The sequence below is a fragment of the Lithobates pipiens genome, unplaced genomic scaffold (assembly GCF_037356315.1).
Source record: "Lithobates pipiens isolate NorthernLeopardFrog02 unplaced genomic scaffold, aLitPip1_a1.2 Scaffold_30, whole genome shotgun sequence".
In the NCBI taxonomy this organism is placed as follows: domain Eukaryota; kingdom Metazoa; phylum Chordata; class Amphibia; order Anura; family Ranidae; genus Lithobates; species Lithobates pipiens.
This window is the reverse complement of record NW_027507791.1, coordinates 104449031-104470389: the sequence shown is the minus strand read 5'-3', so window position 1 is coordinate 104470389 and position 21359 is coordinate 104449031. Positions and strand designations below refer to the sequence as shown.

At 43.9% G+C, this 21359-nt stretch overlaps 1 protein-coding gene across 1 annotated transcript in view; it reads right to left on the bottom strand.

Annotated features, from left to right (window-relative positions):
* Positions 1-21359, bottom strand: part of GALNT16 (polypeptide N-acetylgalactosaminyltransferase 16) — a 286276-nt gene that overhangs the window by 19189 nt on the left and 245728 nt on the right. The window contains exons 11-14 of the mRNA XM_077464723.1: positions 21073-21165; positions 17338-17421; positions 15295-15436; positions 2075-2191 (exon numbers count right to left, since the gene is read on the bottom strand). Of these exons, the coding sequence (XP_077320849.1) occupies positions 2075-2191; positions 15295-15436; positions 17338-17421; positions 21073-21165 (436 nt within the window). The remainder of the gene's footprint in view (positions 1-2074; positions 2192-15294; positions 15437-17337; positions 17422-21072; positions 21166-21359) is intronic.

Sequence of the window (21359 nt, the reverse complement as noted above, 5' to 3'; positions counted from 1 at the left end):
CCCTTGTGACAATAATAGGTAGTCACAGGTACTCTTTATGGAGGGATCTGGTCCGGGATGCTGCAAAGAAGCCTACAGTAACATTAAAGGAGCGGCAGGAATATCTGGCAAGTACTGGCTGTGTGATACATGTGACAACAATCTCCCGTCTTCTTCATATGTCTGGGATATGGGGTAGAGGGGCAAGACGCAAGATTTTTCTTACAAAGAAAAACATCCAGGCCCGGCTAAATTTTGGAAAAACACATCTGAAGTCTCCCAAAAGCATGTGGGAAAAATGTTTTTATGGTCTGATGAAACGAAGGTTGAACTTTTTGGCCATAATTCCAAAAAATATGTTTGGTGCAAAAACAACACTGCACATCACTAAAAGACACCATAGCCACGGTGAAGCATGGTGGTGGCAGCAACATGCTTTTGGGCTGTTTTTCTTCAGCTGGAACAGGGGCCTTAGTCAAAGTAGAGGGAATTATGAACAGTTCCAAATACCAGTCAATATTGGCACAAAACCTTCAGGCTTCTGCTAGAAAGCTGAACATGAAGAGGAACTTCATCTTTCAGCATGACAAAGACCCAAAGCATACATCTAAATCAACAAAGAAATGGCTTCACCAGAAGAAGATTAAAGTTTTGGACTGGCCCAGTCAGAGCCCAGACCTGAATCTGATTGAAAATATGTGGGGTGATCTGAAGAGGGCTGTGCACAGGAGATGCCCTCACAATATGACAGATTTGGAGTGTTTTTGCAAAGAAGAGTGGGCAAATATTGCCAAGTCAAGATGTGCCATGCTGATAAGACTCATACCCCAAAAGGACTGAGTTCTGTAATAAAATCGAAAAGTGCTTCAACAAAGTATTAGTTTAAGGGTATGCAGACTTCTGCAACCATAATATTTTATTTTTTATTTTTACTTCCCTCAACCCAAAAGATTTCAGTTTGTCGTTCAACTGAGTTGTACAGTTTATAGGCCACATTAAAGGTGGGAAACATTCTGAAATGATTTATCTTTGTCTCGTTTTTTTACATCATAGAAACCTGACATTTTAACAGGAGTGCATAGACTTTTTATATCCACTGTATACTGGAGTATTTGGAAAGGAAAGCAATCCCGGATGTGTAGTGTATTCTATGTTGCACAGAATTCCAATGAACACAGACATTGTCATAGCTACAGACGTAGATGGCAAAATGACAAGTTTGGACCTGGCCCTCTTTACTTTGTGCCTTTACACAACCCCATTTATTGTGTTCCTCCCCAGCTTTATACTCTCCAGTCTCCCTCCCTTTTGCTGCCCAGGAATAAAACCTGCGGTGTAGCAAGTAGTACCAATAGAGATGGGACCTGCGTTTCTAAATAATGTGAAAAATGCATATTTTCCAGAACAAAGCTTTGCAGGGAAGTTATGTGGCCACTGCAGAACACAGAGACACTTCCCTATGGATTGGCACTTGGTCATGCGATCTGTACTGAGAAATCGTGATTTTTGCATTCCCGAGCTTCACTTCAATGTGCAACTTCCCTGCACAGCTGTCAGCACATCTCCCATTGTCAATGGTGTAATCGACATAACTCCATGCTTTTCTATTGGTAGTTAGGGACAAGGAGTGGTAATAAGCTCCCCTAACTTTCAGCCATAACAGAGGTCTGGACACAGAAGCGACACACTGCGACCTTCGCTCCTACACCTCTACCGACCGCAACAGACCACAGTATAAGTCAAATACAGGGCTATAAATACAATACAGGATATATATATCTTGCTTGCTGTTATATTTAAATGTTTTCCACCTCTATCAAATTTGATGACATACTTATTGAGCATTACTGTACCTTATTTCAGAATTACATTAACTAAAACTCTATTTCATGATTTCACAACAAGATGGATATGCGGTGATAAGCATTACAACTAATCACACATTAGCTTTTATTATTCCGACATATAAACTGCTACAGTTAAAGACATAATTTGCAGTTATAGCTTACAAAACATCAGTGTATTTGCAAAATGTATTAAAAGTACTAGCTATATTATTTATTAATATCTACTGCATGCTTAAAACCATAGCTACCTGTCTGCTGTCTTTCTGGTTGCAGTGTTCAAGCATGACGAGGGCTCCAGTGGAGAATGATGTGATGGACAGACACTTATCTTGCTGTCGAATCAAGGCATCACTGAGGACCCACTCCTGAGATTTGAAGTTAGACAGGAATCAGATAACAGAGCAAAAAGATAGCATACAATATATAACAAGCATTGAAAAAAAAAAATAGATCTACATGGGAAATGTTGCCAACCAGGAACCCCACAGTAATGCACCAAGTTAAAACACATCAACATCCCAAAGATGATTTTACTAACACATCTTATAGAACATTTTTCATTCCCTTAATATCCTCATGTTGAATAATATGCATTGCGCTATGGGAGCTCAGGATCATCACCAGCGACTTGTGAAAGTGACAGTGTTTGCTGAATTTCCAAACAACCCAGAAAACAAAACAGCTTTCTTCAGCAAACAAACATAAAGTAGTCCAGAAGGGCTCACCACCACTATACCAGTTCCACACTGGGGTTTAGGGGTTTCCCGTCTACTTAAGGGGTGCCAAAAAGGAGGCTTTCACAGTTCAGCAACCTTGGCTCAGTCCCAAGCTAGTCCACCCTGCTCACTTAAGTGTGTCCGGCTCTATCTTTATAGACAGGTGCCGACTGTTTCCTCTTCCTTTTCTGGACTCTGATCCACCAGTGTTTGGAGGTTCTTCCCTCCCAAAACTCTTTGAACCTCGAAAATCTTGAGCCCCTAATGAGACCTTAGAAATCCAGGGAGTACTAATCAGTCCTGTCTTCTATAACTGGACTACCCCCAGAACCCCTCACCCTGCATGGGTGAGAAAACTTGAATACTCAACAGCAGATTGGATTACACCATCAGTTGCATATGAACTGAGTTTTTCCCTTGGCAGCAGTGGCATAGCGTGGGTTTTCAACACATGGGGTAGGGCAAGCAACACCCCCAGATATCCCCCCACTCTGCTCACACCCCCCATATACCCCCCAGATACCACCACTCTGACCACACCCCCAGATGCCCCCCATCCCTCCACTCTGATCACACCCCCCAGATAATCCCTCTCCATCACACACAATACTTCCACATCTCACCAATCCTGCAGCACCAGGGACAGGACAGTTAGCTGTGTCCTTCGCAGGCAGGAGAATGTCTCCAGCAGGACTCTGTTTCTCTCTGCTTTCTCTGTGACAGCAGCTAAACAGCAAGTAAACTAAAATTTTCACACTGTGACCTCTCTCCTACAGCATGGAGGTTTTAGTTGACCTCCAATGTAAGCTAAAATGGTCAAATTATTTAAAAACAATTGGGAGCATTGTGACACTAAACTGGGAGCACTGCATGTAATATTATTGCTTCCGGGGAGCGGACGTGCTGTGCCAGAGCTCCGACACAGCCGCCGCTTCATCCGCCGCCATCGGGAGAGCGGGGAGAGAGCCCTGGACTCCCCCCGCTGGATGCCGGAGCCCTCCCGCGCCATTCCCGGGAGGTTTTTGTGTGTTCTGCCGGCCGCTCGAGCCCCATCCAGGCTCGCAGCCTACTTCTGTCCGCCGGACCGCCGCCGCCATCTTGGGGCCTGCTATACCCCCTGGAAGATCCGACCACGCTGAGGCCTACTGCGGAGCCCCTCTCACACGAGGCCGGCCGCCATCTTTAGGCCTCGGGCCTATACGATCCACTTGCCCAGCGGAGGTGCTGGTAGCTGCAGTTGAGGAGGTCTGCATCCATCCTCACCCTCCATCTGCGGTGCAACCTGCCAGAGGTCCCTGGAGGATTCCGAATTGCTCTCCCCCACTGTGACTGACCTCCGCTTGGACTCACCGATACACAGCGCAGGGTGCTGCCATCTCCACAGGTACCTTCTCTGCAACCACCCCCCCCTTCATCCCCCCCGTGCCCCTGCTTCCCCCCACATCCACCTGGGCTGTCTGTTTTGCCCCTTTTGCCCCCACCCCCCCGAACCTCCCTGTATCTCCTCTGCCCCCCCTCCACTCCTGTGCCTACTTGCCCAGGCCTATTGACTACCAGAACATGTGAGCACCCCTCCACTATGGCAACCATGTGATTTTGGGGCCATGCCCCCACCCCCGCCTTCCTGAGGCTCCTTCTCAGCGTTTTGCAGCTTTACTACCTCCAGGAGTCGCATCCTCACCCACTCAGCCCAGCCGTGCTCCCCATGGGGAAGATAGGAGACCAAAGAAAGTCCTACGCTTCTGTACTTCTCCCCCAAACTACATCCACCATGGACCGTTATCTGCACAAATCCATCCCCTCCTCCCAACTAGAGGGAGACCCTGCATCAGACCCTCCAGTTCGCCATGAACCAGATTTGAACTGCCCGGACGCTCCTTCACCCACCCTAGACCAGGGGTCCCCCACTTTGCTGACGGCAGATGTCCTGGACGCTAAGCTCCAATCCCTGCTCAAAGCTATCACTCACTCCATAACTCAGGAAATTGGGAAGCTTGCCAAGGAGCTGAGGGGTGAGATTGACCAATTGGGCGGCCGAACGGACACCCTAGAGCGGTGATGGCTAACCTTGGCACCCCAGATGTTTTGGAACTACATTTCCCATGATGCTCATACACTTTGCATTGTAGTTGAGCATCATGGGAAATGTAGTTCCAAAACATCTGGGGTGCCAAGGTTAGCCATCACTGCCCTAGAGACTAAATTTGATGAACTGGTCCAATATGTTCAAGTGTTAGAGGAAGATAACACCGCTGTTAAACACTCTGTTTCTCAACTCCAAACGCAACAAGAAGACCTCGAGAATCGTGAACGAAGGCAGAACCTGCGGATCAGAGGCATTCCTGAAGTGGTGGAGGACAGGGATCTCCGCTCCTACCTTCTAAGCTTGTTTAACGTGGTGGCCCCTCAAGTTCCAGACATTGATTGGCGATTAGACAGGGCCCATAGATCACTGGCGCCTAAACCCCCGCAGGTGCAAACCCAAGGGACGTGGTGGTTCGGTTCCACTACTTTGACAGTAAGGAAGCACTTACACTCGCCACTCGTAATCAATCCAAGCTGGACTTTAAAGATGCCAAAATTAAAATATTCAATGATATCTCGCCCATTACCTTGGCAAGACGAAGGAACCTACGTCCCTTGACGCTTCATCTCCAAACCCACAAGGTTCCATACAGATGGGGTTTTCCCTTCCGCCTCTCGGTGACCCGAGAGGGCACTCAATTCTCTCTTCGTGATCTACATGAAAGCGATGCCTTCCTGCGTAGTCTTGGCCTCCCTCCTCTTCCAGACGAAGAACCTACTCCGCTTCCCTCTACACCTCGACCGTCCGCACTTCCTGCTCGGATATGGACCCCAGTTCGACCAAAGCCTTCTAGATCCAACCTCACACCTCAACGGAGACCTTCCTTCAGACCCCCGACTTGAGGAACACTGCATCAGAACAAGATTGAGCTTATCTACCCCCCTGGATGGGGCCTTGTTGGATTTTCCATGGTGCAGTCTTATGCCATTATACCATAGTGGATCCCCCATGCTTATTCCCCGACGCCCAAGGGGTGCACTGTTCTTTGTTCATTGCTCTCTTTTTTTTTCTTTTTTTTCTCTACTGTTTGCAACTTTGGTATATTGCCTTTTGACTGTTATATTGTTATTTATCCTGTTTTTTCTTGCATTTTCTTACACAGTTGCTGCACTCGCTTTTTGAAAGTTGGCTGAATTTGTTTTTCCAGCTATGGAAGGCAGGGGGTGGCCTATGGGCTCCTCCCCCCCACACTAGGCGGTCCTCACGACCCCTGTTTTGGTCCCGGGCTCGGACCTGGGCTTCCTGGAGGTTGTTTTTCTCCAGGTTTCTCTTCAGATGTCATTTTTATTTTTGTTTTTTCTTTTTTTTTGTCCTTTTTTGTGGTTGCTGCTCATGCCCATAGGCTGTTTTTTTTTTGTTTTTTTTAGTGTCTTTGGTTTTTGTTTACAGCTTTTTTCCGGTGATTCACATATCCTTGTGACACCGCTCACCTTTACAGTAGTTTCTCTTGGGAAGTTCTTTTTAGTCAGGCCTCGGTCTCCTTTGTTTTTCTTGGCAACCGACAGCCACAATTTTCTAGATGTATGTCATTGTCAATATTACTGTCACACCGCTATTTACCCAAATGTCAGGCTCTCTCTCTTTCTCTCCCTTTGTTTCTTTTTCTCCTCTTGCTTCTTCCTCCCTACCGCTTGGGACTCAATCTCCACTGACTGTTTTATGCTTCTTTCTATGCTCTCACACCAATCTCCTTTGCTATGTCGTTGAAATTTTTTACCTGTAATGTGAAAGGTTTAAACTCTGTTCGGAAGAGGTGGTTGGCTCTGAAAGAGTTTAAAGCTTCTAGGGCGGACGTGATAATGATCCAGGAGACACACTTCCGTCCTGGGGGTTCCCTTAAATTTGCCAGCAAAACATTTCCGACCTCCTTTCTGGCTTCGGACCCGTCTGGCAAGGCGGGCGTTTGGCGATCCTGATTGGCCGCTCCTACCCGTTGCGTATACAATCTTCTTACCTGGACCCCCAGGGCAGATTTATTATTCTGGATTGCATGTTTCAGTCTCAACCTGTCACGATCCTAAATGTATATGCTCCCAATTCTGGTCAAGTTCGCTTCCTCAGTGCTGTTTTTGACATGTTAGATAAGTATTCACACCCTTTTACAGTGATTGGTGGAGATTTTAATATGGTCATGTCCCCTGGTAAAGACAAACATGTTTTGTTTCCCCCTAAGACCCCCTCCAATGTAGACTCCCTCTCCAAATCTTTCCGCAGACTTATCAGAGCCAGACGTTTATTAGACATATGAAGAATTAAACATCCTACTCAGAAACACTATACTTTCTACTCCCACCCTCACAAACTCTTCTCTAGATTAGACCACTTTTTCATATCCACGCCCCTCTTGACAGCTGCAGTATACTCGGAAATTAATCCTGTCCCCTGGTCGGATCATTCCTCTGTCCATTTAGAACTCTCCCTATCCTCGGCCTTCCCCCGCTCCTGTCACTGGCGGCTCAATTAAACTCTTCTACGTAACCCTGAGACTAAAGCTCAACTGACCGCATGCCTTACTGAGTATTTTGAGCTTAACGCTGGCACCGTCTCCGAGCCCTCGACTCTGTGGGAGGCACATAAACCTGTATTCAGGGGGCATTGTATTGCAATAAGCTCCCGACTCAAAAAAGACGCCACACACCAAAGAGCCTCGGCTCTTCTCAGGCTTCGCAAGGCCGAAGACCGTTTGTTCTCTTCTCCCACGGTGTCAGGGCTCAGGAATGTTGTCTACCTACGCAACCTCCTTAGATCACTTGATATGCAGAAAATAGACAAATCCCTCCTCAAAACAGAAATTTTACGAGTACTCTAACAAGCCCCACCGGATACTAGTAAACAAACTTAAACCTAGACCTTTCCAAGCCTATCCTGACTCCCTTAAACAACCCAACGGTTCCCCCACTTACTGCCCTCTCACAATGTCTAAAACATTTGGCCACTTCTACCATAAGCTGTATAACTGTTTACTCACTGATGATCACTACACTTTCAACCAGGAGAAATTTAACTCCTTCGTGGAATCACTGCCCCTCCCCCAGATTTCTCCTGACCACCTCCCATCTTTAAACTCCACTATCTCCCCTGAGGAATTAGCTGCAGTAGTGGAGAATCTTCCCACTCAAAAAGCCCCTGGCCCTGATGGCCTACCTTACTCCTACTACAAAACTTTCCTTCCGTTTCTGAGTCCACACCTTCTTTCCCTATTCTCTTCCTTACTGAAAGGCACCATTCCTGACCCCCAATTTCTCCATGCTCACGTATCTGTGATCCCGAAACCGGGTAAAGACCCCTCCCTCCCAGATAATTACAGGCCTATCGCGCTGCTAAATTCCGATTACAAAATTTTCACCAAAATCTTGGCGAATAGGCTGTCCCGTTTATTACCGCAACTCATCCACAAGGACCAAGTCGGTTTTGTATTGGCTAGACATGCGGGAGACAATACTAGACGTACCGTAGATTTGATTGACTTACTAAACAAAATGAACCGCCCAGCTCTAATACTGAGCCTTGACGCTCAAAAGGCGTTTCTATAGACTCAGCTGGCCGTTTATGTTTGCCACGCTCTCTCACTTTGGCATTGAAGATCCCTTTGTCGCTGCCCTGAGGGCACTGTACTCCAGACCCTCTTCGCAAATCCAGCTATCCTCCTACTTATCACCATCCTTCTCCCTCAGTAATGGCACTAGGCAGGGCTGTCCACTATCCCCCTTGCTCTTTATTCTCTGTCTGGAACCCCTGGCAGCGGCTATCCGTAATCATCCTGACATTCGAGGGGTACAACTATGCCAAACAGAGTATAAATTGTCTCTATATGCTGACGATATTCTGCTGACTTTAACCAGACCCCATACTTCCCTTCCCTCTCTACATGCTCTCCTGCACCAATTTAGCTCGATCTCTGGATATAAAATCAACACTAACAAGACAGAAGCTCTACCTATCCTTATTCCCCCCGCAGACCTTGCCCCCTTGCAGCACAACTACGCTTATCGTTTGTGTACGGATTCCCTCAAATACCTAGGGGTTAACCTTACCCCTTCCTACTCTAGCCTGTATCATGCTAATTTCCCACCACTCTTTCGGGACATCGACCGACTCTTGAGACAATGGGACTTGTATCCCATTTTCCTCTTGGGTCGCATCAATGTCTTGAAGATGTCTATCATGCCATGACTTTTATACCTATTTGAAACGTTACCGATCCTCGTTCCTATGTCCCAACTCAAAGCGACTCAGAGGTCCTTCCTTAACTTTATCTGGCGCTATAAGGCTCACAGGATAGCTAGTTCCGTAGTTCTCACTCCCAGAGCTAGGGGTGGACTGGGGGCCCCAGACCTCCTTAAATATTATTATGCTACGCACTTGAAACCGGTCATAGTATGGTCACATAGAATGTCGTCCAGTGTGTGGTCTGATATTGAAATGAGCATTACTACTCCAGTCCACCCCTGCTCAATGATTTGGGCAGACTTGGAAACTTCCATACATCAACTTAGGAACCTTTCTCTGCGCCCCATGCTCTTTACCCTTTCTATATGGAAGAGATGTGCCCAGCGTTTCTCCCTGACCTCTCCGTGCTCACCATTATTAAACGTATTATTCAACCCTGACATTCCAGACAGCCTGTCTTACTCGCGCATGCTACCTTGGACACGTGCGGGCGTCTTCCAACTTCGTAATCTGGTACATCCACTTACACATTCGCTTCTATCCTTCGCTGATATTCAACGTAAATTTCAGGTCCCTAAGGGTTTATTTTACTCCTATCTTCAAATCAGACACTACTTTAGCTCCAAAAACCCCACCCTTACCTTGAATAACCCTACACCTTTTGAACTTCTTTGCTCCCAAGGTCCATACCAAACGAGACTCATCTCTGAGATTTACAAGTACCTACAGGCCTCTCCCTCTCTTTCTGGCCCAGGCCACCTTTATATGCACAAGTGGTCTCGGCTTCTTGGCCAGACCATTACTACCCCCCAATGGCTGAAAATTTGGGAGACTGCCTCTAAATCGTCTCGATGTGTAGAGCAGAAAGAGACAATCTGTAAAATCCTAATGTTTTGGTACAGGACCCCACAGCTCCTACATAAATATGATCCCCGGGTTTCCCCACTCTGCTGGAGATGTCGGAAGGCTATTGGATCTCTTTTTCACATTTTTTGGGAATGTTCGGTCATCCAACCTTTTTGGTCCTCTGTCCATATATATTTGCAAGAACTTTCCGACACCATCCTCCCTCTGACCCCAATCCACTTTCTGTTAGGCTTACCCTTTCCTGACCTGCCTGCCAATGTCCAGAAACTTTTAGGCTATATTCTACTGGCAGCGAGACGGGCCATACCAGTCAGATGGCTGTCGCAGTCTCCGCCAACGCTCCCACAGATATTACAAACTCTGGAGCAGATCCGTAGGATGGAGCACCTTACCGCTGTTATTCATGACACACTACCTAGGTTCTTCCGAGTTTGAGACTTATGGGACCATTCCCAGCTTAATCCGGGACTCCCTACAGCCCCCCCCCCTAAAGATTACTTGATGTTTTTCCTTACCCACCGCCTGTATATGTCTCTCCCCGATGATGCCTCAGTCTGGTATAGGCTCCTCCCGGAAATGAGCGTACCCCAGATCCAGTGGTTGGATATGCTTTCCTTGCAGACACGTAGCTATCTGGCCTACCCACCCATTGGACCCTTTCCTACACCCCCCCTCTCCTCCTGACTCTTCCCCCCCCTTCCCCCCCCCGTTATTGGATGCATTACTGCTTTAACTGTGCCTGTGACTTGATATTGCCTGACCTTTACATTTTTTTTTCTTGTGTTTAATTTCTGTTTAATTTCTTTTTCTTGCTCTTTGGCCTTTGGTCTGTAACATTGTTGACACTGACAATTATTTGTTGTTGTACTTCCCTTTGTATATTCTCTCTGGAAAATTTTCAATAAAAATACAATTGATAAAAAAAATATTATTGCTTCCTATGGCCACAATATTTCTGAATTATCTTCTCTCACCAATCCTCAAACCTCTTTAGTTATTGACAGATTATGAACAATTAAACCATCTAAAGTCCCATACACACGATCAGAAATTCTGCCAGCAAAAGTCGGATTTGAGCTTTTGGTCAAAAATTCTGACCATGTGTATGCTCTATTGGACTTTTGCTGGCAGAATTCCAGCCAGCAAAAGATTGAGAACAGGTTCTCTTTTTTTTGGTCAGAAAAAGTTCCGATAGGAAATTCTGATCGCCTGTACAAATTTTGACGCACAAAATTCATACGAATGCTTGGAAAAAATTTGATGCATGCTCGGAAGCATTGAACTTAATTTTCTCGGCTCGTTGTAGTGTTGTACGTCACCACGTTCTTGACGGTCAAAAGTTCAGGGAACTTTTGTGTGACCGTGTGTATGCAAGGCAAGCTTGAGCGGATTACCGTTGGAAAAACCATCCAAGTTTCTTTTGACGGAATCTCTGATCGTGTGTATGGGGCATTAGGCTGGGTTCACACCTATGCAAATTTTATGCAGGTTTCCCCACATCCAATTGGCATAGCAGGATATTGTGACTGGCTCTATATGGAGCCAGTTCACACATCTCCGCAGCAGCTCCAGTGCGATTTGCCCAGGAGCCCTGTGCATCTTTTGGTCCATTTCAGGTCCGAATTCAGCCAAAAATTTAGGCTGAATTCAGACCCGAAACTGTGAATGGAGACGCACCGGACTCCTGCTGTACGCCATTGCGTGTTATAGTGTGAACCCATTTTCCTATGTATAGTTTTGGTAGTTACATAGTAGGTAGTAGGGGAGGTCGAAAAAAGACACAAGTCCATCAAGTCCAACCTATGTGTGTGACTATATGTCAGTATTACATTGTATATCCCTGTATGCTGTGTTCGTTCAGGTACTTATCTAATAGTTTCTTGAAACTAGCAATGCTCCCCACTGACACCACCGCCTGTGGAAGGGAATTCCACATCTTTGCTGCTCTTACAGTAAAGAACCCTCTACGTAGTTTAAGGTTAAACCTCTTTTCTTCTAATTTTAATGAGTGGCCACGAGTCTTGTTAAGCTCCCTTCCGCAAAAAAGTTTTAGCCCTATTGTGGGGTCACCAGTACGGTATTTGTAAATTGAAATCATATCTCCTCTCAAGCATCTCTTCTCCAGAGAGAATAATTTCAGTGCTCGCAACCTTTCTTCATAACTAATATCCTTCAGACCGTTTATTAGCTTTGTTGCCCTTCTTTGTACTCGCTCCATTTCCAGTACATCCTTCCTGAAGACTGGTGCCCAGAACTGGACAGCATACTCTAGGTGCGGTCAGACCAGAGTTTTGTAGAGCGGGAGAATTATCGTTTTATCTCTGGAATTAATCCCCCTTTTAATGCATGCCAATATTCTGTTTGCTTTGTTAGCAGCAGATTTGCATTGCATGCCATTGCTGAGCCTATCATCTACTAGAACCCCCAGGTCCTTTTCCATCCTAGATTCCCTAAGAAGTTCTCCCCCCAGTGTTTAGATTGCATTCATATTTTTGCCTCCCAGATGCATTATTTTACATTTTTCTATATTGAACCTCATTTGCCATGTAGTTGCCCACCCCATTCATTTGTTCAGATCTTTTTGCAAGGTTTCCACATCCTGTGGAGAAGTTCTTGCCCTGCTTAGCTTAGTATCATCTGCAAATTCAGAGATTGAACTGTTTACCCCATCCTCCAGGTCGTTTATGAACAAATTAAACAGGATTGGTCCCAGCACAGAACCCTGGGGGACCCCACTACCCACCCCTGACCATTCAGAGTACTCCCCATTTATCAACATCCTCTGAACTCACCTTGTAGCTAGTTTTCAATCCATGTACTCACCCTATGGTCCATGCCTATGGAACATATTTTCAACAGTAAATATTTATGGAGAACTGTGTCAAATACTTTTGTAAAATCCAGATACACCACGTCTACTGGCCTTCCTTTATCTAGATGGCAACTCACTTCCTCGTAGAAGGTTAATGTATGTTCTGCTGTGACCAATAACGGGGTTTCCACTCATCATGCGAAATTCTGTATTTAATGCTATTGCGGAGAATATAACAAAAGGTGCTGAATGCAGAAAAGTGGGTTGGAACACCTAAAACTTCCAGGTGGGAAATATGACAAGGAGATCTTGCTGTTGGAGTATCCAAGGCAGTTAAAAAGTCAACCACTGATTTCACCCACTAGATTCTTCTTATAACTAAAATATTACTTCTGAGTAGACGGACCCATTAAGATAAATGACTAATTTCTTGCAATCCAAATGTGATAGTTCTGAACGGGGAGGCTTAAAATATTGATATAATAAAATGGCTTTTACTGGAATTCTCCTTTAAAATAACATTAAACGCCAAACAGCTCATTGGTTCAACGTAGATTAATTTTGGAAATTCTGCCAAGCCAAGGTATGAATCAGTGTAATGAAGAGATCTGTTCAGGGTGAAACCATCCTACCAGTACTCATATGTGTAGTATGTAATAATACATCTTATTAGAGGTAAACTACACAATAATTTCACTGATTAGTCTTGCTGACCCTGTGGCCAGACCATGTATTGTCTGAATTTAAAGTATGCGTTTTTTTCATTGGTGATGCAGCCTATTATATACCTTCAATATGAAATAAAACCTATATATTGTTATTATTATTACTATACAGAATGTATATAGCGCCAACAGTTTGCGCAGTGCTTTACAACATCGGGGAAGACAGTACAATTACAGTACAATTCAATACAGGAGGGATCAGAGGGCCCTGCTCGATAGAGCTTACAATATATAGCATTGAAGGGAAATATACATTCTAACATTTATTTTAACCATGTTAGCATAGCTTTATTTCAGTCAGGTAGCCTAAGATTTATCAGTGTTGACAAGATGGGGGAAGGGGTAATGCAATGGAGATTATGACAGCTATTTTCATCACTACCTTAGTTGCTATAAGATATCAATGCACCGAATCAAGGAGAGGTCTCTTCCCCATGGCTTTATTTAATTTGTGCTGCCTTGGGCACGTGCAAATGATGATGCCCAACAATGCCCTTTAACCCCATTCCTGTTACCAAATTATCACTGTCACAATTCTAAAAGTTGTGAATATAAGCAAATTTCTGTATTCTGCTGCATTGCTCCAGCTGCTGCTGGATAAACTGAGCCAAGCTTTTGTTGATTGTAGGGATAAATATAAATTATGAGGCGTGCACCTGTCAGTGTACGATGTCTGGAAACATTATCAGGAGTGAGTCAACGGGTCAAGTTCCTATTTAATTATGGCCACTGCAATCTCCTAGCTCAATAGCTTTGAACACACAGGTGCTCTCTGTATTGTTCAGCGTACCCTGAAGACAAATACTGAACTCTGGTGACTTGGTAAAATTAGCTTTGCCTAGAACACAATTTCAAAGAAAAACTTTCATATACCGGACACTTGTAGCGTCAGCAGCAGATGACCCAGATAGGTTCAAAGAGGTGATATCTGTATTCCCGCATGGTGCATCGACCTTTGGTAAAACCATTGTGGATGTGGACAGTGGATTTAAGTTAAAGTGTTTATAAACTCTAACAATGAAATTCTATTATCTGTTCCCCTTTGGGCTGGTAAATATACCATGTGTTTTGTAATATGAACATGTTTATTAAGTGCAGACAAATACCCATTGATACTACCAGAAATCCAGAGAACTTCTAACTTCCGGTATACTTTGCATCTACAACCCTGAAATCTCAAGTAGTGTTACCAGCCCTGCCCAGTTCATGTCTATGAACTAAGATACACATCCACCCAATGCTAGGGGGATGCTCTGTAAACCAAATATGGAGGGAGCAGCCATAAGCTGGCTATACACAAATTGAAATCTGGCCCAGCCAAATTTGAGTAGGTGAGTACCCCCCCCCCCCCAGTCTAACAATGCTGCTGTCCAAAGATATCTCTGTCCTCCTTCATTAAAGAATGTAGGTGTGTTACTGGCCAGATCAACAGGTGAAAACAGAGGGGGAAAAATCCTAAAAAAAGGAAAACTAGCACAACCATAACACCCAATAATTGATAAGCAGCAATATATCACAATTTTGGTTTTGTGTTTAATATCGCTTTAAAGCAGTAGTAAACAGCTGCAGAGTTAAAAAAAAAACTGTAAGGCAATTGCATAATGTGCTAGTATGCATTGCATACTAGTACATTATGAAATACTTACCTTAGAACAAAGACCCCCAGCAGCGCACTGTCTCTGCTGAGAGGGCTGACATCTTCCCCCAGTCCTTCTTGCAGGAGCCTTCGGTTCCAGCACAAAGCTCTGAATGTCCATCACGGTATGCTGGAGCTTCAGAACGCATGCACCAGTGACGTCATCAGCTGCATCCAGGATGAATATCTCCTAAACAGTGCACATTTAGGAGATATTCATTTTGCCTACAGGTAAGTCTTATTATAGGCTTACCTGTAGGTAAAAATTACAAAGCAGGCTTCACTACCACTTTTATATACTCTCCAGTTTATTACTTGCATGTCTATAGGTGGCCAAAGGGTAAAATGTCCTTTTGTTAAATCGGCCTTGGATCTTCTGTAACTTTATTGCATTACTACAGTGACATCATATGAAACACTTTTTTAGCGCAGATAGACAATCTATTTTTCTGTTACCTGTGCGGCCAGTGCATTACTTGCAGTTCCCTTGCAGACTCCCACACCAGCCAGAATATTCCCTGCTGTATCTGGTCCCTGAGACTCCAGACAGTTTGCTCCCTGCTTTATTATCCCAGTGATCACCTCCTTCTCTGGGATCCTGCATGCAGAATGATATGCTTTAGTGTATTTAAGAATAAAACACATGTATGATAAAACTAGCTGCATATCAAAAAATCCTTGAATTCATACATGCCACAAATATTGCCCAGTAGATGCAAAGAAAAAAAGCTGCAATACCAGTTATGATGGCAGAGACAGTTTATCATCTTAGCAAATGTTTGTGCAATAAGCTAACAGCTACAGGAGATGTAGTGGGTAATGTATATGGATCAATTGGGCCAGGAAACTCAGCAATCATTTCCCACCCCCTTTATTTACCAGCTGAATACTCTAATCACTCTGTACAAAACAGTGGCGGCCCGTTCATAGGGGGGGCGCACAGACACAGCCCCTCTATCCATGCGTCTGGCCCCCTCAGCTACATGCGGGATGCCAGACGCATTGATTTCAAGGGGGGGTTTCCCTCAAAGCACATGGTTAGAGCCTGAGGCAATAGTGAATATTAATAATAATACCTTCCAAAAAAAAAAAGGTACGGGGGGCCTCTGATTGCCACCACATGCCCATCTGTCTATTGAGCACCAGCCACCACTGGTACAGAATTAAAGGTTATCTTTCCTCCAAAACCCTATTTGTATTCTACCTGCTCTTTGATCTTCTAGTAGGTTATAGCTACTTAAAAGGGGAAGTCTACCTAGCTGTATCTACAATATATAGCCCCTCAAAGGCTTAATGAGAAGGCAGACATTCTCAACCAGGGTTCCATGGAAAACTAAGGTTCCTCCAAGGGTGGCTAGTGGTTCCTTGAGCTCTACCCAACTGACCTCCTATCTGATGGTACCTGTATAGGTCCAACACCACTTGGAAGAGCCAGCTTCATGACCGGAAGGGTGTCATTTAGGCCACCCCTGTAAGCGAGGCATTCTTCCCACTTACCACAACCAATGTAAAAGGGACATTTTCCCAGTGACCCCTCATTGACTAATCTTACCAGGGGTTCCTTAAGATCTGAAAATTATTTCAAGGGTAAAAAGTTTGAGAAAGGCTGATTTAGAGTGTTATATGAGGAGTCATGTTTACAAGTTTTACCTTTTATTCACTCTTTAGGTTTTATGCCCATGCAAGGCTGCCTTGTGTTTTAGAGTGGAATTGAACTCAAAAAGTCAAGATTTGCTGTGCTATAAGGAAAATATACCAATGTTAGTTGTGCCTTAGCAGTACCCTGAAAAAGTCTATAATTCCTGAAAAATAATGTTCTTCCTGGTATGTGAGCATGCCTAGGCACTCCTGTGCCTGCAGCTTCACAGCTGTATATCTTCAGTGTGATATCTAAGGCACTGTTGCCCCTGACTGCTAGTCTCAGGAGATTTTAAGTGAAATTTGGTGATGTCACTACTGTGCTGCTCACTCTTTTACATGCTGGAGGCTCTGACATGGGGAAACAAAGCCCTGCTTCTACCAAGATGGCCACCCTACACACAACAGAAAGCAGAACAAGGCATGGTAAGTCAGTAATGTGGAAAGACCATCTGCAGGGAGACCACATGCAATCCTAGTGACTAGTTCTTTGCCCTCTGTCTGCCTTATTTTGGGCACAGCTTCCAGAGTTCAGTTCCTCTTTATGTATAGGTATACTGTATACAAATGTAGACTGCAATCTAAAACTAAGAGGGTGCTGGTACACGGGCACTGCAAGGATGATTGAACTATGGCCTTGTCAACCTTTATGAGACACCCTGATGGCTAGGGAAAAGAAATCAGCACATATACTCATAGAGCTATCTATACATTGTTCCAGGATTTGATGGGGAACTACTGTCACAGACAACCACATTTCCAAAGACATAAGGTAAGAATAGGATTCTGTCATAAAGAACGTCTATTAATACTTTAATGCCCCAATATGAATTTCTGCTCTTACCCTCTTGATTTACTTACTTTAGCTCAGGGTAGACATTTTGCAGATACCACTGAAAGGATTTACAGCTCAACTTCTTCCGCAGCTCCACTCTGTCTGCTATACTGCAGGGAGCACAAAACACATGAACAATATCAGGGTTCAGTACACCAACAACACAACATTTAACAGTCGCGTCATTTGAGACAGAGGAACTATATTAACCACTTGTCAACTGCCTAACTGTAAAAGTATGTCATGTTTTTGATGGTGAATCCTGGGGTTATGGCTGCAGCTAAATGCCATAACCCCGGTATCTTTTTTTTTCATTAGGCGGCAGTCTTTCTGATCAAAGTGATCCCAGCTGCAAGATCATTTTTATAGGTGATGGAAGAGGTGCCCCCCGCCTGCCGCTTCCCAATAATTTTCGAGCTTACCGGAGCCATCCAATGTGACAATGTGATGCTGCCGTTTTATGGGCAGGAAGTCAAGTGTAAGGCAAGATGGCCCCCACTCGGCTCTATGCCCTTGGAGGACCAGAGCGACCTCTGACATCACTTCTGGTTCTCGGGCATAAACTAAGGATCTTTCTTTTTCCTTAAAGTCAAAATGTCCAATTCTTTTTCCTTTCTTTTGCTTTTAAAGGTAAATGAGAGATCTGGGGACTTTTTGACCTGTAATGCATTATTTCTATTACAAGGGATGTTTACATTCCTTGTAATAGGAATAAAAGTGATAAAAAAATGTTTAAAAAGTAAAGGGACCGTGTAAAAATAAAAAAATAAAAAGTTAAATAAATAAGAAAAAATAAAATAATGTAAAGTGTCTCATCTCTCCGTGCTCATGCACAGAAGTGAACGCATACGTAAGTGGCATCCGTATATGTAAACTGTGTTTAAACCACAATATGAGGTATTGTTCAATTATTAGAGTAAGAGCAATAATTTTAGCACTAGACCCCCTCTGTAACTCTAAACTGGGAACCTGTAAAAAATGTTAAGGCGTCGCCTATGGGGATTTTTAAGTACCGCAGTTTGTCGCCATTCCACGTGCGTGCGCAATTTTAAAGCATGACATGTTTGGTATCTATTTACTTGGTGTAACATCATCTTTCACATTATAGAAAAAATTGAGATAACTTTTGTGTTTTTTTTAACTCATTAAAATGTATTTTTTCCAAAAACATTGCATTTAAAAGACCGCTGTGCAAATACAGTGTGACATAAAATATTGCAACGACCACCATTTTATTCTCTAGGGCCTCTGCTAAAAATATATATATAATGTTTTGCGGTTCTAAGTAACTTTCTATCAAAAAAATACTGATTTTAACTTGTAAGCAACAAATGTCAGAATAAGGCTGGGTCAGCATTAAAAGTGCTCACAATTGCTCACATTATTGTACAATCTCAGTCTTTCAGCTCAGAGTTGTAATAAGAAATTATATGATAAAGCACATATCTCTTAAAGAGGAAGTAAACCCTGATGAGTTTACTTCCTCTTTTTTTCCCTGCAAAGGTAAAGCATAATGGACTACTATGCATCGCATAGTAGCCCATTATGTGTCACTTACCTGACACAGGAGCCAGCGAAGTCGCCGATGTCCCCTGTAGTCCGCCGCATCCATCTTGCTGGTGGCGTCTCGCAGCTCCGCCGCTGTCATTCGGCGAAGCCGCGATGACGTCACTCCCGTGCATGCGCACGAATGGAGCACGAATGGAGCACGAATGCGCTCCGCTGTCTACGGCGCATGCGCCGTAGACAGCGGTGCCCGTTTTCGGGCAAATATCTCCTAAACCTATATGGCTTGGACCTACAGGTAAGCCTTAATCTAGGCTTACCTGTAGGTCAAAGTGGTTTGTAAGGGTTTACAACCACTTTAATTCTTCCAACTGTTGATCATTATATCAGACTAAAAAAGAAATAAATTGTACTTCAAAGTGTTAAATCAGTATGAGCGATGGGAACTTGAGGTGAGCTATGCTGATCCACCGTTGGCATCAAATGTGTCTAGCACAAAGGTAAAATATGATGGGGGATCCACTTTCTTTGACTTTTATGGTTCAGTGGTGTTATAATTTGTTATTTCAATATTGATTCACGTGGTCAATACTGAATGCTGACCCTGTATATTCTTGTAAAATTATATTATTATCATATTATCGGCTTATAACACGCACTTTTTTCCCCTTAAAATCAGGGGAAAATCGTGGGTGCGTGTTATACGCCAATCCCATGCCGATTGTGAACGGAGCAGAGCGAGCCGCCGAGATATACATAGCTGAGTGTTAGGCTAGGCTCCGCTTCGCTCACAGTCACACCCAGTCCCGCCATTGGACCTGTGTTATGTCCATCATAGGGTGGAACTGGGCGGAGGATCCGAGAGCCGATGAGAAGAGCCGAGAGCTGCAGAGAGCCGCCGAGAGGAGCTGAGAGCTGCCAAGAGCCGCTGTGATACACAGGACATCCGGCTCTGTATCTCGGCGTCGCCATTTTTAAACTGGAAGGCTACACTGACAAGGCTGCAAATGACACTGGAGCAAGGCTACACTGACAAGGGTGCAAATGACACTGGAGAAAGGCTACACTGACAAGGCTACACTGACAAGGCTGCAGCGACACTGGAGCAAGGCTACACTGACAAGGCTGCAATGACACTGGAGCAAGGTTACACTGACAAGGCTGCAATGACACTGGAGCAAGGTTACACTGACAAGGCTGCAATGACACTGGAGCAATTCTACACTGACAAGGCTGCAATGACACTGGAGCAAGGCTACACTGACAAGGCTGCAATGACACTGGAGCAAGGTTACACTGACAAGGCTGCAATGACACTGGAGCAAGGCTACACTGACAAGGCTGCAACGACACTGGAGCAAGGCTACACTGACAAGGCTGCAATGATACTGGAGCAAGGCTACACTGACAAGGCTGCAATGACACTGGACAAGGCTGTAGATGGACACTGATAAGGCTGCATTGATGGGCATTTAAATGTACGTTTTTTTTTCCTTAAACTTCCTTCCTAAAAGTTTTTTCCTTAAAATACCCTCCTAAACTTGGGGTGCGTGTTATACGCCGGCGCCTGTTATATGCCGATAAATAAGGTAGTCCTTTCACATAATGGGCAGTACTGAAACCAAATATAGATACAGTATAAGAAGCATTAATCTAGTGCGATAAATACACTTCTACTTTGCATGTGATTGGGTATTCTTTGCAAAGTGAATTTTCACCTCTTTCAATAAACACAGTGAAAAATCCCTTACAAAGTAAAAACTCACTTTTTAAGGTGAACTTTCTATATTCTTTTATTAAATTGGCCACATTATCTTAAATGTAATACATCATAAATGTATGGTGTGTGATTAAGACAAGGGTGTTGAAATAGATATTTTATAGATAGGAAACTCCTATCCTCATATTGATTAGTGGTTCCAAATTAATAATAACTACTGCAGTAGGGAACAATCACAAAAGATACGCTCAGCATCTTCCCAAATAACTGTTCTACTTTATTATGACGCATTTGAAGGTTTTTATACACATGATTACGTAGGTATCACATTAATATTACAATTGTACGTTTATGGTAACAAGGGGTGTTACATAGGCAGGCTAATTCTAATCAGGACTCGAAAGAATGCAAAACATGTACTGAAAACATTATTAGTGCCGTGTGCACAGTAAAGGTAGCGTGCAATACATATAAAATAGAATACAATTATATACAGAACTTACAAATTTCCATTACAGTGTTTATGTCAACTCACCTCCCAAATGATTTTCCAATGGCAGAGGGACGTGCCTGATAGTAATACTGCTTGTATTCATCCATCCAAACCTCAGCAGTGCGCTTGGTGTTCCTGAAAGAGCAGACCACAATTTTTATGACTTTATTTTTAAACTTTATGTCTAATCAATTATTAAAAAATAATTTCCTGTTCCACCTAAACCACAATGGTGTAATTCAATCAAATAAATTGAGAACAGGATTTGAAAAAAGATATATATTTTTTTTAATTCTTATCCTGCTACAATATTTCTTCAACTACGACTA